The sequence below is a fragment of the Plecotus auritus genome (genome assembly GCF_963455305.1).
Source record: "Plecotus auritus genome assembly, chromosome: 13".
In the NCBI taxonomy this organism is placed as follows: domain Eukaryota; kingdom Metazoa; phylum Chordata; class Mammalia; order Chiroptera; family Vespertilionidae; genus Plecotus; species Plecotus auritus.
In genome coordinates this window covers 4,149,899-4,164,607 of record NC_137779.1, presented here as the reverse complement: position 1 = coordinate 4,164,607, position 14,709 = coordinate 4,149,899, and the positions used below count along the sequence as shown (strand labels likewise).

General features: G+C 59.5%; 1 protein-coding gene across 5 annotated transcripts in view; it reads left to right on the top strand.

Annotated features, from left to right (window-relative positions):
• The window catches only part of GRIK4 (glutamate ionotropic receptor kainate type subunit 4), a 259,741-nt gene that overhangs the window by 134,243 nt on the left and 110,789 nt on the right, over positions 1-14,709 (top strand). For all 5 annotated transcript variants that reach the window (XM_080650202.1, XM_080650201.1, XM_080650203.1 and 2 more), the window contains one exon: positions 8,348-8,401. In XM_080650202.1, the coding sequence (XP_080506328.1) occupies positions 8,348-8,401 (54 nt within the window). The remainder of the gene's footprint in view (positions 1-8,347; positions 8,402-14,709) is intronic.

The window sequence follows — 14,709 nt, the reverse complement described above, 5'->3', positions numbered from 1 at the left end:
CTAAGTGTTAGGACGTGAGAAATCCAGGCTGAGGAGTCCTCGGGAAGGGGGAGGGGGTGAGCCTCCTGGCAGGGGGCAGGGCAGCATGCACCCCTTGCAGAGCCGGGGTCTGGCAGTCCTCGGGAAGCCTCCGGGCAGCCCTGGCCCAGCCGTGCCTCGCAGTTTCCCGCAGCTGCATCTGGTCTCTCTCTCTCTCTCTCTCTCTCTCTCTCTCTCTCTCTCTCTCTCTCTGAAATGGCATGTCCAGTTTATTGTTGAAATTCAGGAAAGCACAGAAAAGCACAGGGAAGAAAATAAAAAGTATTCACAAGTCCATTACACAGAGACTACCACTGTTAAATTCTGATGTCTAGTCTTTCTGCCTTTATAGACACACTAGAGGCCCGATGCATGAAATTTGTGCATGGGGGGGAGGGGCGGGGGAGAGTCCCTCAGCCCAGCCTGCACTCTCTCCAATCTGGGACCCCTCGAGGGATGTCCGATGGAATGACGCACATGTTTTTCGAAGGTTTTATCAACTACTAGAGGCCCAGTGCATGAAATTTGTGAAGAGGCGGGGCGGAGAGAGTCCCTCAGCCCAGCCTGCACTCTCTCCAATCTGGGACCCCTTGAGGGATGTCCGACTGCCCATTTAGGCCCGATCCTACTGGGATCGGGCCTAAACAGGCAGTCGGACATCCCTCTCACAATCCAGGAATGCTGGCTCCCAACTGCTCACCTGCCTGCCTTCCTGATTGCCCTAACCGCTTCTGCCTGCCTGCCTGATCACCCCCTAACCACTCCCCTGCCAGCCTGATTGATGCCTAACTGCTCCCCTGCCAGCCTGTTTGCCCTTAACTGCCCTCCCCTGCAGGCCTGGTCACCCCTAACTGCCCTCCCCTGCAGGTCTGGGTCCCCCCAAACTGCCCTTCCCTGCAGGCCCGGTCACCCCTAACTTCCCTCCTCTGCCGGCCTGGTCACCCCTAACTGCCCTCCCCTGCAGGCTTGATCACCCCCAACTGCCCTCCTTTGCAGGCCTGGTCCCTCCCAACTACCCTCCCCTGCTGGCCTGATCGCCCACAACTGCCCTCCCTTGCAGGCCTAGTCCCTCCCAACTGCCCTCCCCTGCTGGCCATCTTGTGGTGGCCATCTTGTGTCCACATGGGGGCAGAATCTTTGACCACATGGGGGCAGCCATCTTGTGTGTTGGAGTGATGGTCAATCTACATATTACTCTTTTATTAGATAGGATAGAGGCCTGGTGCATGAGTGGGGGCCAGCTGGTTTGCCCTGAAGGGTGTCCCGGATCAGGGTGGGGGTTCCCTTGGGGCATGGGGCGGCCTGAGCGAGGGGCCTGTGGTGGTTTGCAGGCCGGCCACACCCCCTGACAACCCAAGCGGAGGCCCAGGAATCTGGGGTTTATTTATCTTCTACAATTGAAACTTTGTATCCTGGAGCAGAGCCAAGCCTCCTGCTCGCTCTGTGGTGGCAGCCATTTCTATTGGGATTTATTTATCTTCTATAATTGAAACTTTGTAGCCTTTAGTGGAGGCCAAGACAGGCCAGGGCTGCAGAAGCTTGGTTTCCTCCATCGCCGGGGGCAACCCTAGCCTCCTGCTCTCTCTAGTTCTGTGGCTGCCGCCATTTTTGTTGGGATTTATTTATCTTCTATAATTGAAACTTTGTAGTCTTGAGTGGAGGCCTGGGCCCGCCACGGTGTGTGGAAAGCTTGGCTTCCTCCATCGCCGGGGAAACCCAAGCCTCCCTCCTGCTCGCTCCGTGGCCACAGCCATATGGTTGGGGTTAATTTGCATACTCGCTCCTGATTGGCTTGTGGGCATGGCTTGCATGTAGCAGAGTGATGGTTATTTTGCATATTACTCTTTTATTAGATAGGATTTTCTCCCAAAATTATCACCCCACACATATTCTCCTGTAACCTGCTTTTTTTCTGCTTAATTATATGCATGCATTTCCCCATGTCATGACACATTTTTCTATGAATATTTCAATAGCTGCATCATTTGCAATCATGATGTATCATACTTTATTTAACTGTTGCTTTACTATTGGAGATGCAGGCTAGTTTTAACCTTTGGCTGTATAAAGAATGTTACGCACATTCACGAATACTCTCCTAGCATAGCCTCTAGAAGTGGGATTACTGAGTAGAAGGCATGTACATCTGAAGGATTTTGATACGATTGCCTTTTAGAAAGTCCATAACAATTGACAGGCCCACCAGCTGTGTGGTGTCTCATGGCACCTACCAATGCCATGCATCATCATTTAAGATGATTTTTAACGTTTCACTGCCCGTGCGTTTGAAGGACAGTTGGCCTGTGAGGTGATTAGTAGCCAACGGTTCTACAGGGCCAGCAGCACTTTCCCGGGACCACGTCCCGGCCTCAGCCCTGTGACCTTGGAGCCGCACTGACCAGCATGACCAGAGGCACCGCAAAGCCTGCGCCCTTTGTTCCCAGGCGACTTCCCAGTGGCCCCAGCAGCAGGCCTGGGTCAGCCCCACCCTCCCCTGGCTCCACGCTCCCCAAGCCCCACACTCCCCTGCCCCACACTACCCAGGCCTCACACTCCCCGGGCCCCACATTCCCCTGCCCCACACTCCCCTGCCCCACACTCCCCTGCCCCACACTCCCCGGGCCCCACACTCCCTGGGCCCCACACTACCCTGCCCCACACTACCCTGCCCCACACTCCCGGGCCCCACACTACCCAGGCCCCACACTCCCCGAGCCCCACACTCACCTGCCCCACACTCCCCTGCCCCACACTCCCCTGCCCCACACTCCCCGGGCCCCACACTCCCTGGGCCCCACACTACCCTGCCCCACACTACCCTGCCCCACACTCCCGGGCCCCACACTACCCAGGCCCCACACTCCCCGAGCCCCACACTCCCCTGCCCCATACTCCCCGGGCCCCACGCTCCCCTGGCTCCACGCTCCCCAAGCCCCACACTACCCTGCCCCACACTCCCGGGCTCCACACTCCCCAAGCCCCACACTACCCTGCCCCACACTACCCTGCCCCACACTCCCGGGCTCCACACTCCCCGGGCCCCACACTCCCTGGGCCCCACACTACCCAGGCCTCACACTCCCCGGGCCCCACACTCCCCGGGCCCCACACTCCCCGGGCCCCACACTCCCCGGGCCCCACACTCCCCTGCCCCACAGTCCCCTGCCCCACGTTCCCCAGGCCCTACACTCCCTGGGCCCCACACTCCCCTGCCCCACACTCCCCTGCCCCACACTCCCCTGCCCCACACTCTCCTGCCCCACACTCCCCTGCCCCACACTCCCCTGCCCCACACTCCCCTGCCCCACACTCCCCGGGCCCCACACTCCCCTGCCCCAGACTCCCCGGACCCCACACTCCCCTGGCCCCACGTTCCCCTGCCCCACACTCCCCTGCCCCACACTCCCCGGGCCCCACACTCCCCTGCCCCAGACTCCCCGGACCCCACACTCCCCTGCCCCACACTCCCCGGACCCCACACTCCCCGGGCCCCACACTCCCCTGGCCCCACACTCCCCGGGCCCCACACTCCCCGGGCCCCACATTCCCCTGCCCCACACTCCCCGGACCCCACACTCCCCGGGCCCCACATTCCCCTGCCCCACACTCCCCGGACCCCACACTCCCCTGGCCCCACACTCCCCAGGCCCCACACTCCCCGGGCCCCACATTCCCCTGCCCCACACTCCCCGGGCCCCACACTCCCCGGGCCACACATTCCCCTGCCCCACACTCCCCGGGCCCCACACTCCCCTGCCCCACATTCCCCTGCCCCACACTCCCCTGCCCCACACTCCCCTGCCCCACACTCCCCTGCCCCACACTCCCCGGGCCCCACACTCCCCGGGCCACACATTCCCCTGCCCCACACTCCCCGGACCCCACACTCCCCGGGCCCCACATTCCCCTGCCCCACACTCCCCGGACCCCACACTCCCCTGGCCCCACACTCCCCAGGCCCCACACTCCCCGGGCCCCACATTCCCCTGCCCCACACTCCCCGGGCCCCACACTCCCCGGGCCACACATTCCCCTGCCCCACACTCCCCGGGCCCCACACTCCCCTGCCCCACATTCCCCTGCCCCACACTCCCCTGCCCCACACTCCCCGGGCCCCACACTCCCCTGCCCCAGACTCCCCGGACCCCACACTCCCCAGGCCCCACACTCCCCTGCCCCACACTCCCCTGCCCCACACTCCCCGGGCCCCACACTCCCCGGGCCCCACACTACCCTGCCCCATACTCTCCTGGCCCCACACTCCCCTGCCCCACACTCCCCTGCCCCACACTCCCCTGCCCCACACTCCCCTGCCCCATACTCTCCTGGCCCCACACTCCCCGGGCCCCACACTCCCCAGGCCCCACACTCCCCTGCCCCACACTCCCCTGCCCCATACTCTCCTGGCCCCACACTCCCCAGGCCCCACACTCCCCTGCCCCACACTCCCCTGCCCCACACTCCCCTGCCCCACACTCCCCGGGCCCCACATTCCCCTGCCCCACACTCCCCTGCCCCACACTCCCCAGGCCCCACACTCCCCGGGCCCCACACTCCCCTGCCCCACACTCCCCTGCCCCACACTCCCCGGGCCCCACACTCCCCTGCCCCACACTCCCCTGCCCCACACTCCCCTGCCCCACACTCCCCTGCCCCACACTCCCCGGGCCCCACACTCCCCGGGCCCCACACTCCCCTGCCCCACACTCCCCTGCCCCATACTCTCCTGGCCCCACACTCCCCAGGCCCCACACTCCCCTGCCCCACATTCCCCTGCCCCACACTCCCCTGCCCCACACTCCCCGGGCCCCACACTCCCCTGCCCCACACTCCCCTGCCCCATACTCTCCTGGCCCCACACTCCCCAGGCCCCACACTCCCCTGCCCCACACTCCCCTGCCCCACACTCCCCTGCCCCACACTCCCCGGGCCCCACATTCCCCTGCCCCACACTCCCCTGCCCCACACTCCCCGGGCCCCACACTCCCCGGGCCCCACACTACCCTGCCCCATACTCTCCTGGCCCCACACTCCCCTGCCCCATACTCCCCGGGCCCACACTCCCCTGCCCCACACTCCCCTGCCCCATACTCTCCTGGCCCCACACTCCCCTGCCCCATACTCCCCGGGCCCACATTCCCCTGCCCCACACTCCCCTGCCCCACACTCCCCTGCCCCACACTCCCCGGGCCCCACACTCCCCTGCCCCACACTCCCCTGCCCCATACTCTCCTGGCCCCACACTCCCCGAGCCCCACACTCCCCTGCCCCACATTCCCCTGCCCCACACTCCCCTGCCCCACACTCCCCTGCCCCATACTCTCCTGGCCCCACACTCCCCGGGCCCCACACTCCCCTGCCCCACATTCCCCTGCCCCACACTCCCCTGCCCCACACTCCCCTGCCCCATACTCTCCTGGCCCCACACTCCCCAGGCCCCACACTCCCCTGCCCCACATTCCCCTGCCCCACACTCCCCTGCCCCACACTCCCCGGGCCCCAAATTCCCCTGCCCCACACTCCCCTGCCCCATACTCTCCTGGCCCCATACTCCCCAGGCCCCACACTCCCCTGCCCCACATTCCCCTGCCCCACACTCCCCTGCCCCACACTCCCCGGGCCCCACATTCCCCTGCCCCACACTCCCCTGCCCCATACTCTCCTGGCCCCACACTCCCCAGGCCCCACACTCCCCTGCCCCACATTCCCCTGCCCCACACTCCCCTGCCCCACACTCCCCGGGCCCCACATTCCCCTGCCCCACACTCCCCTGCCCCACACTCCCCTGCCCCACACTCCCCTGCCCCACACTCCCCTGCCCCACACTCCCCAGGCCCCACACTCCCCTGCCCCACACTCCCCTGCCCCACACTCCCCGGGCCCCACACTCCCCGGGCCCCACACTACCCTGCCCCATACTCTCCTGGCCCCACACTCCCCTGCCCCATACTCCCCGGGCCCACACTCCCCTGCCCCACACTCCCCTGCCCCATACTCTCCTGGCCCCACACTCCCTGGGCCCCACACTCCCCTGCCCCACATTCCCCTGCCCCACACTCCCCTGCCCCACACTCCCCGGGCCCCACACTCCCCTGCCCCACACTCCCCTGCCCCATACTCTCCTGGCCCCACACTCCCCGGGCCCCACACTCCCCTGCCCCACATTCCCCTGCCCCACACTCCCCTGCCCCACACTCCCTGGGCCCCACACTCCCCTGCCCCACATTCCCCTGCCCCACACTCCCCTGCCCCACACTCCCCGGGCCCCACACTCCCCTGCCCCACATTCCCCTGCCCCACACTCCCCTGCCCCACACTCCCCAGGCCCCACACTCCCCTGCCCCACATTCCCCTGCCCCACACTCCCCTGCCCCACACTCCCCGGGCCCCACATTCCCCTGCCCCACACTCCCCTGCCCCACACTCCCCTGCCCCACACTCCCCTGCCCCACACTCCCCGGGCCCCACACTCCCCTGGCCCCACACTCCCCTGCCCCACACTCCCTGGGCCCCACACTCCCCTGCCCCATGTTCCCCGGGCCCCACATTCCCCAGGCCCCATGCTCCCCTGGCTTCACACTCCCCGGACCCTATACTCCCCAGGCCCCACAGTCCCTGGGCCCCACGCTCCCTGGACCCCACACTCCCGGGGCCCCACACTCCCCTGCACGGAAAGAGAGGCAGCCTTGAGGGCCCTCGGGAGGGGTGGGCTCAGTGGGCAAGGCAACGTGAGCAGAGAGCACAGGGCGCTCGGGGACCCTGTGCGCAGCTGATCCTGGCCCCGAGCCTGGCCGCATCTGCAGTCTCTTGATGTCAGGGGGATTTGCAGAGTAAGCCCCCCTTTTACCGAGTGGCTGTTCCGGCAGTGACTTACGTTTACAGAGAACTCGGTGCTAAAGCCAAGGTTCTCTTTTATCTACAGGACAGCGGACTTCACAAAACGGGTTTTAACCATCTAACAGTGCTCCCTCACGGCCTCCTGCCTCCAGGTGGCTGCCATCAGCCTGGGCAGTGGAGGGGGATGGGGCAGCATCCTGACACTCATCCTCTCAGAAGAGGAGGAGCAGATGGAGCTTTGCTGGGGGAAGGGGGGCCTCCACTAGGAGTTTTGAGCTCCATCGCGATCCCACATGCCCCTGCCCAGTCACTCAGGCCCTGCAGGCATCCCCTTTGGAGTGAGGGTGATGTAATCACCCAGCCTGCTCTTCGGGGGACTGGGGGTGTCCTACAGCAATGCCCTGGTTGTTGGAGTTCCTCAGGAGGTAAACGGAAGGAAGTGGGGTCATCGCTGGGTGCCTCCCTCCCCCCCCCCCCCCCCCCCGCACCACCCTAGTCATGACGGTGGCCAGAGCTGAGGGACGCCCTGCTGCCTGCCGGGGGGTGGGGGGGGGCCTGGGGAGCTGGGCTTATTTACTTGATCTGCTTGTTGGTTTGGAGAGCGTCACACACAGCCGGGCACACTGCCCGGGGAGGGTGGTGAGGAGCATGTGTGAAGGCGGCAGAGATGAGACCACAGGGAGGCTGTGCTGAAGCAGCCGTCTCGCCCTGCGGGCAACGCCACACTGCGTGCTGCGGTCAAGGTGGAGGCACGTCACACAGCTTAGTTCTCACTAATGCGGAACCCCTGTTTCCCACCTGACCGCAGGCCGTGCGTCTTGCCTCCTTGCATCCTCACACACATGGGGTACATTTGGGAATTGCCTTCAACCCACAGCCTCTCCCGGGTATGCCTTGGCTCCTGAGAAAATTGTGTCAGAATTCCCAGTAGGATTTCCATTCATATTGCAGTCCCCCGGGAGGTGGGGGCGACCTGGCTTTACTGTCAGCATCTCCGTTCATGAGACCTGTGAACTTGGACAAGTTATAGGGCCTTCTGGTGTTTCGGTTCCTCCGCTGTCAGACAGGAAGCGGTGCCCCTGGTCAGTGAGCCCGAGTGAGACGAGTCCCAGGCTCAGCCACTGCCAGCGCTAGCAGGTGTGGAGATGAGCCAGGTCACAGTCTGGCTTGTGACCAGCTTCGTTCTCCTTAAAGTCCTTTCTGTTTCCAGGACTCCTGCTCCTATCCATGTTGTGCTTGCGAACAGCAGCTGCTTTGCGAGTCCCTGCGTGGGTGGGAGTGGGGCGGAGGTGGGGAGACCTGCTCTAGAGGCCAGTGATTCTGTGCCCCGTCCTTCAAGGTCAAGGGCAAAATAAGAACAGATCCCAATGTTCTCCTCTGCCTGGACGAAAGGCGAGTGAGCCGGGCGAGTGGCAGGCACAGAGCCCTCGCTGCTCCTGGGCTTTGAGTGCATAATGCTTTCCTCTCTAACCTCCTTCTCTTCCCCTTGCAGGCCGCTGAGCTAGGGATGGTGTCAGCCTATTACACGTACATCTTCACTAATCTGGTAAGACATTTCCACAGCCCACTTCCTTGGCATGGAGAGTGTCCTTAATCAGGGTCAGTGGCGGGGACAGGATGACACCCAGGAGGTGAGGATCAGGAAAACAGAAGCAGAGGCCAGCCCGATGACAGGCAGGTTGTCCTGGGAACATGCAAGTTCAAGAACTACTGCATTCGCACCTCAACGATTCTTTGTCTTGGGAGAACGGGGATTTGTAGAGTCTGATCCTCCATTCAAGTGCCACTGGCTACACAGCACAGCCTCCCCTGGGAGATGAGTCCCCGGGAGGCCCGACTGCTGGCTGCGGGTCCCAGCTCCGCAGGACAGCGAGGCCACAGCAGGTGCGCGTAGCCTGAGGTGTCATCGCTGATGCACCGTCAGAGGCCGTGTCTACCAACCCCCACTTTGCAGATGAGAAAGGAAGTCGGTAGACGTTTTATTAGGTGAGGTGGGGCACCAGCTTTGCCACCTACCAGCTCCGTGCCCTCAGCAGTGCCAGCCTCGCTTCCTGGTCTGTAACACGGAAGAGCAGCTGCGTCTCGGAGCTGCTGCATTTTGGAAGGATGTAATTTAATGTGTGTGGAGCATTTTGAAATTGTAAATCAGTAAGAGGAGAGAAAGGTTGTTATGAAGGATAGGCACTCAGCTAGAGAGAAGGAATAACGTCAGAGAATGGGTTTTTAGGAGAATTTTATAGCTTTTTATGTCGAAATAAAAGAACCACAGGAAGTCCCAAAGGAAATGCGGAGAGGTACCCTGTACCTTCACCCAGGGTCTTCCAGGCGTCACGTCTTATTTAATCACAATAACATCAAACAGGATCTCAAACGGCACACCTCTCAAAATGTGTAGGTTTGTGTTACTCCCGCTGCAATCAAGACCAAAACTACTTAATCACCACGGAAACCTCCCTTGTGCTTCGACTTATAGCCTCACCACCACCCTAATCCCCACTCTCCCTACTCTGTTCTCTGCTTCCATTGCTTTATAGCTTCAAGAATGCTATTTAATGCAATCACTTTTGAGGTCAACTGTTGTCAGGCCCAGCGCCATGCCCTTGAGACTCACCAGGCTGTTACGTGAGTCAGTGGTCGGCAAACCACGGCTTGAGAGCCACATGCAGCTCTTTGGCCCCTTGAGTGTGGCTCTTCCACAAAATACCACGTGTGGGTGCGCACGTACAGTGCGATTGAAACTTCGTGGCCCATGCGCAGAAGTCGGTTTTCGGCTCTCAAAAGAAATTTCAGTCGTTGTACTGTTGATATTTGGCTCTGTTGACTAATGAGTTTGCCGACCACTGATGTGAGTCCACAGTCTGTTCCTTACCAAAGCGGACCTGGCTTTTGGGTGCGGATGACCCACCTGTTGAGAGACATTTTGATTGCTTCCAATTTCTGGCTGTGACAAATAGAGCCGTTGTAACAGTCATTCAAAGAAGAAGTCTGTTTTATTTTATAAATGCATGACATCTTGAGATCACTTAAGTGGCCCCTTCATCCAGATGTGCTTTTGATGTTTCAGGCGCTGCATCAGGAATTAGGGATTAAAATGGGGATAAGAAACTAAATTTGCCTTGGAAAATGCCAAGTACCATTGTGCAAAGTGGTAAATTCTATTAGATGTGTACAACCCGGTCTACACCCTAAAGCAGGGGTCACTTGATCAACCTGGGGCAGACTTTGGAGGAGGAGGAGGAGGAAGAGGAAGAGCAGGAGCAGGAGGATGAGGAAGAGGAGGAGAAGGAAGAGGAGGAGGAGGAGGAAGAGGAAAAGAAAGAAGATGAGGAGAAGGAGGAGGAAGAGAAGAAGGAGGGGAAGAAGGGGAGGGGAAAGAGGAGGACTAGGAGAAGGAGGAGGAAGAGGAGCAAGAGGAGGACGAGGAGGAGGAGGAAAGAAGGCCCCAAGGAAGCGGATTTTAAGCTACATCCTGAAAGTCGGCGGGGCTTTTCTAGATAAGCAAGGAGGGAAGAGGTTCTGGGATAGGAACCGCACATCCACGTGCTCGGGGATTAAACACGCATGCCGTGTCCAGGGAAAGGGGACTCACTTGAACTATATATGGGCTGCTCTAGGGTGGCCCTGCAGGTGGTCGTTGCTAATTGCTCAACTAAATCTATGAAAATAACCATTTAGAAGATTTAAAGCGGATCTAAGTATGTTAGTGAGCAGAATCTCACCTCACAGATTTAACTCTTAAATCTTAAGGAGGAAAAGGTTATGTAAAAGTTAAATTTTCTTGGTCAGCGTATGTGATAGGATACGTCCCTGGGGTGCAGCGAGGGCGGTGCCTGCCCAGGAAAGGCGGGACTGCGCGGTCCTGTTCCCGACCGGCTGTTGGGGTCCTATGAGCAGCGCTGTCTGCGGGCGGCTGTCAGACTTCTGTTCCCAGAGCTGAAAGCCCCTGAAGAGCCCAGGGGGCCTCTTTCCCGCATCGGGGCTCCCTCCCCAGCCGTCACCCAGCTCCCCGCACTCCTGCCCCTCCGCTGGACTGGCTTCCTGGAGGTCCAGCCACATGTGAAGGCCTCACACAGCTCACGTGCACACTGTAGAGCGCTGTCCAGCGAGCCGCACCAGGTCCAGCGCCGGAATCCCCGCAGGCCCCACCCCTCAGCGTGCCAAACGCCAGGCACTTCTTCGCTTATGTGTGTATTTTTTTCTATCTGACACGGCTGTGCATTAGAGCAGCCATGTTAGGTAGCATGTGGACGGGAGAAGGATTAGATGGTTCCCAGAGCAAGACAAAAGCTTTTGCTTAATGTAAGGAGGCATGAGGGGAAGGCCTGAAAGTGGGCAGGAGGGGAAGGGCAGAGTAAAATGCAGTTGTGTCCTGTTTGGGGAGCCTGGGGAGGAGAGAGGAGAGGGCCGGGAGGCCAGGGCTGCTGTGTGTGCCAGGCGGCCAGGGCTGCTGTGTGTGCCAGGCGGCCAGGGCTGCTGTGTGTGCCAGGGAGGCCAGGGCTGCTGTGTGTGCCAGGCGGCCAGGGCTGCTGTGTGTGCCAGGGAGGCCAGGGCTGCTGTGTGTGCCAGGCGGCCAGGGCTGCTGTGTGTGCCAGGCGGCCAGGGCTGCTGTGTGTGCCAGGCGGCCAGGGCTGCTGTGTGTGCCAGGCGGCCAGGGATGCTCCCGGAAGCAGAGAAAGATGCTGGGAAGTAGGGCGTCACGGGGTGACCTCGCGGGGGAGCCAGGCATCTGCAGTGTGAGTTCCCAGCATAGTAATGAGAAGAAGGAGCTGCTTGGCTTGAGGATTTTTAAGAAACAGCATCACCAATGCTGTGTACCACCCCCCTCTCCTCAGAAAAGATGACGATGGTGATTGGGGGTTTTCTGGTGGAAAAGCACTGGCCTGTGAAGCCAGCAGACCCGGAAGTGCCCCTCTGCCTGGCTCGCTGCGTGCCTCTAGGAGAGTTGCACTGGTGACCTGCACCCGGTCTTCTCGGGTGTGACTGGGGCTGTGAGGATGAGGGAGTGCATTACAGCACTCCTCGTTACCAAGAGCCTTCCTCCTTGCAGGTGGGCACAGACCAGGGGGCTCTGGGAGCAGGTGTCCGAGTTCTCTGGACCTGGAGCTGACCAGCGTGGCACCGCCTGAGCACCTGGGGAAGCAGAGCGGGAGCTGCAGCAGTGATGGTGGCGGAGTAATAAATAGTCCAGGAAACAGAGGCAGTGCCATTGCACACGTCAGTGAGAGAGTCTGGAAGCCCCTCCGGGCCTGGGCTTTCTGGAATGGACAGACCCTCTGTTAGGAGTGAAGAAACTATTTTGAAGTCCACTCTTTCTGCCCAGTTGCAGTGGGAGTCTTGGGCCAGAGCAGAGGAGGCCAGGCTTCATAAAGAGCATAATGCACCCAGCCAGTGGCTCAGTGGTTGAGCATCGACCTATGAACCAGAAAATTGTGGTTCTATTCCCAGTCAGAGCACATGCCCAGGTTGCAGGCTCGATCCCCAGTAGGGGGCATGCAGGAGATAGCCAATCAATGATTCTCTCTCATCATTGATGTTTCCATCTCTTTCCCCCTCTCCCTTCCTCTCTGGAAAAGAAAAATATATATACATATATATATATATACACATACACACACAGACACTAATAAAATAGTAAGATCCAAATTGACAGTACCTTTGTGACACCCACCAGCCAATCAGGAGTGAGTATGCAAATTAACCCAACAAAGATGGAAGGTTAATTTGTATACGCAGGCGCTGAGCAGCCATGGTGATGATGCAGGCGGTCCGCACTGTCCCAGCCTCTCCAGGCCTCTGGGCATTGGAAAGGCGGCTCCAGGCCAGAGCAAAAAGGCGGCTCTGGATGGAGCGAAGGCGGTGCTGGCAGCCAGGGGAAGGAAGGCCCATTCTTGCACGAATCTTCGTGCATTGGGCCTCTAGTGTGTGTGTGTGTGTGTGTGTATATATATATATATATTTTTTTTTTAAGAGGATAGTGAGTTATCTTCTGTACTTCTTTAGTCCCTTCCCCCCAAATACAGAGGCCATTGAGCTTTAATTCTTATTTATTCCTTCTCTGAATTTCTCAGGGACACCATCATGTCCCATCTCCCTAAATTCTGCCACAGGATGCAGCAGGCACCAGATTCACTTTCTCAGAGCCATCACAGTGAGTCAGAAAGGCCCAGGCCCTGGCATTTGGTCGATATCAGCTGTGTGACCCTGTGCAATTTACTTAACCTCTCTGAGCCTCAACGACTCACCACCTCAGGAGATCCTGTCCACACAGCAGCGGCTTCACGGTGGGCCTTTGGTGGGGACGGGGTTATGCAATATGAAGAATACTGCACTCGTAGTGTAAGCTGGCTGCTGTGTGGATGCCACTAATGAGGTGGTAGCATGAGTGTTTGCTTACAGATGAGGCCGCTGAGGTCTAAGTCAGTGCCTTCTGCTAGAAATGCTGTGAGGTTTAAATGAGAAAATAACTGAGAAACACTGGCTGCAGAGCCTTGCATGTGGGAGGCATTAACAGATATCGGCCCCGTTATCACTAGGCCACTCAGCAGCTGCGGTGCCTCTCGCTTTGGCTGCGTGAACAAGCACAGAAACCTGTCTGAGCCCGGCTTTCAGCTCTTGTGGGCAGATTCCCAGAAGTGGACCTGCAGGCTCGGACGGCAATTCTGTGTTTCGTTTTGGAGGAATGGCCACTGTTTTCCAGCGGCACCATTTTCTGTTCACACCAGTAGTTTGTGAGGGTGCGGGTCCCGCCATGCCCCCACCAATACTTGTCATTGTTTGTTTTTATGATAATAGTCATCTTAATGGGTCTGAAGAGTTCACGTGTGTTTATTTCTATTTGGACTTTGCAAATGGAAAGAAGCAAGACCACATGGCTAAAGGGGAGACCTGATTAAGAAGCTTTATACTGAGAGGACAAAGCCGGTGTGTGAGAACCCAGCCGTTCAGGCGGGCAGACCTGGTGAAGTCCCCAGTCAGGCGCTCGCTCGCCGTGCGCCCGAAGCTCTGAGGGTCCTGGGTTCTCACAGGTACAGTGTGGGTAATGACATCTGTGGCTAAAATCTGAGTAACATAAAAAGTTAGCTATTGATAGCACATGTCTCTGATAGGTAACATCCACGGCTGTAACAGATAAACCCTCGAACCTCATGCTTCACACAGTAGAAGTGTGTTTCTGACTCAGTTGAAGTTTCAAAAGAGAGTCCTGGTCGGCGGGCAGCCTTCTGCAGGGCGTTCAGGGCCCAGGCTCCTCCCGCGTATAAATGTGTCTAGAAGCCAGGGATGGGGACATGGGAGGTCAGGCGCAGGAGGGCGTGTGGGCCAGGCCTAGAGGGGGCAGTGGTATTTCTCCTCCCACTTCCACGGGCTGGAACTCAGTCGTATGCCCACAACCACCTGCAAGGGAGATTGGGAAATTTCACCTGCTGACTGCGCAGGTGGAAGAGAAAATGTGTGTAGTGATTGCTAGCAATATCTGCCACATGAAATTATTAACCATCACGTAATCATCACACACCACTACCATGCCGGAGGGCGGGCTGCCACTTGTGCCATTAGGAAGCAGGCACCTCAGAGTTCCCTTCGGGAACCGAGCCCGCAGGTCCACTCCGGGAACCTGCACATGTGGTCTTGCTTCTTTCCATTCACATACTCTTTCATGCATATGGAAAAGCAATGAGCGTCCTACGCTTCGGTATGTCTGCTTAGAGGGAAAGGGGTCCTAACTGTGAGATTAGCGGTCCTTACAAAGCTGTCGGCTCCCTCACAGCTCACAGGCCTGCCTGGCTGCTCTGTGCAGGGGGGCGGCCCATGGTCCTGTGGCATCTCCAGGGGCCTGCGTGGGGTGGGTACAGGCCC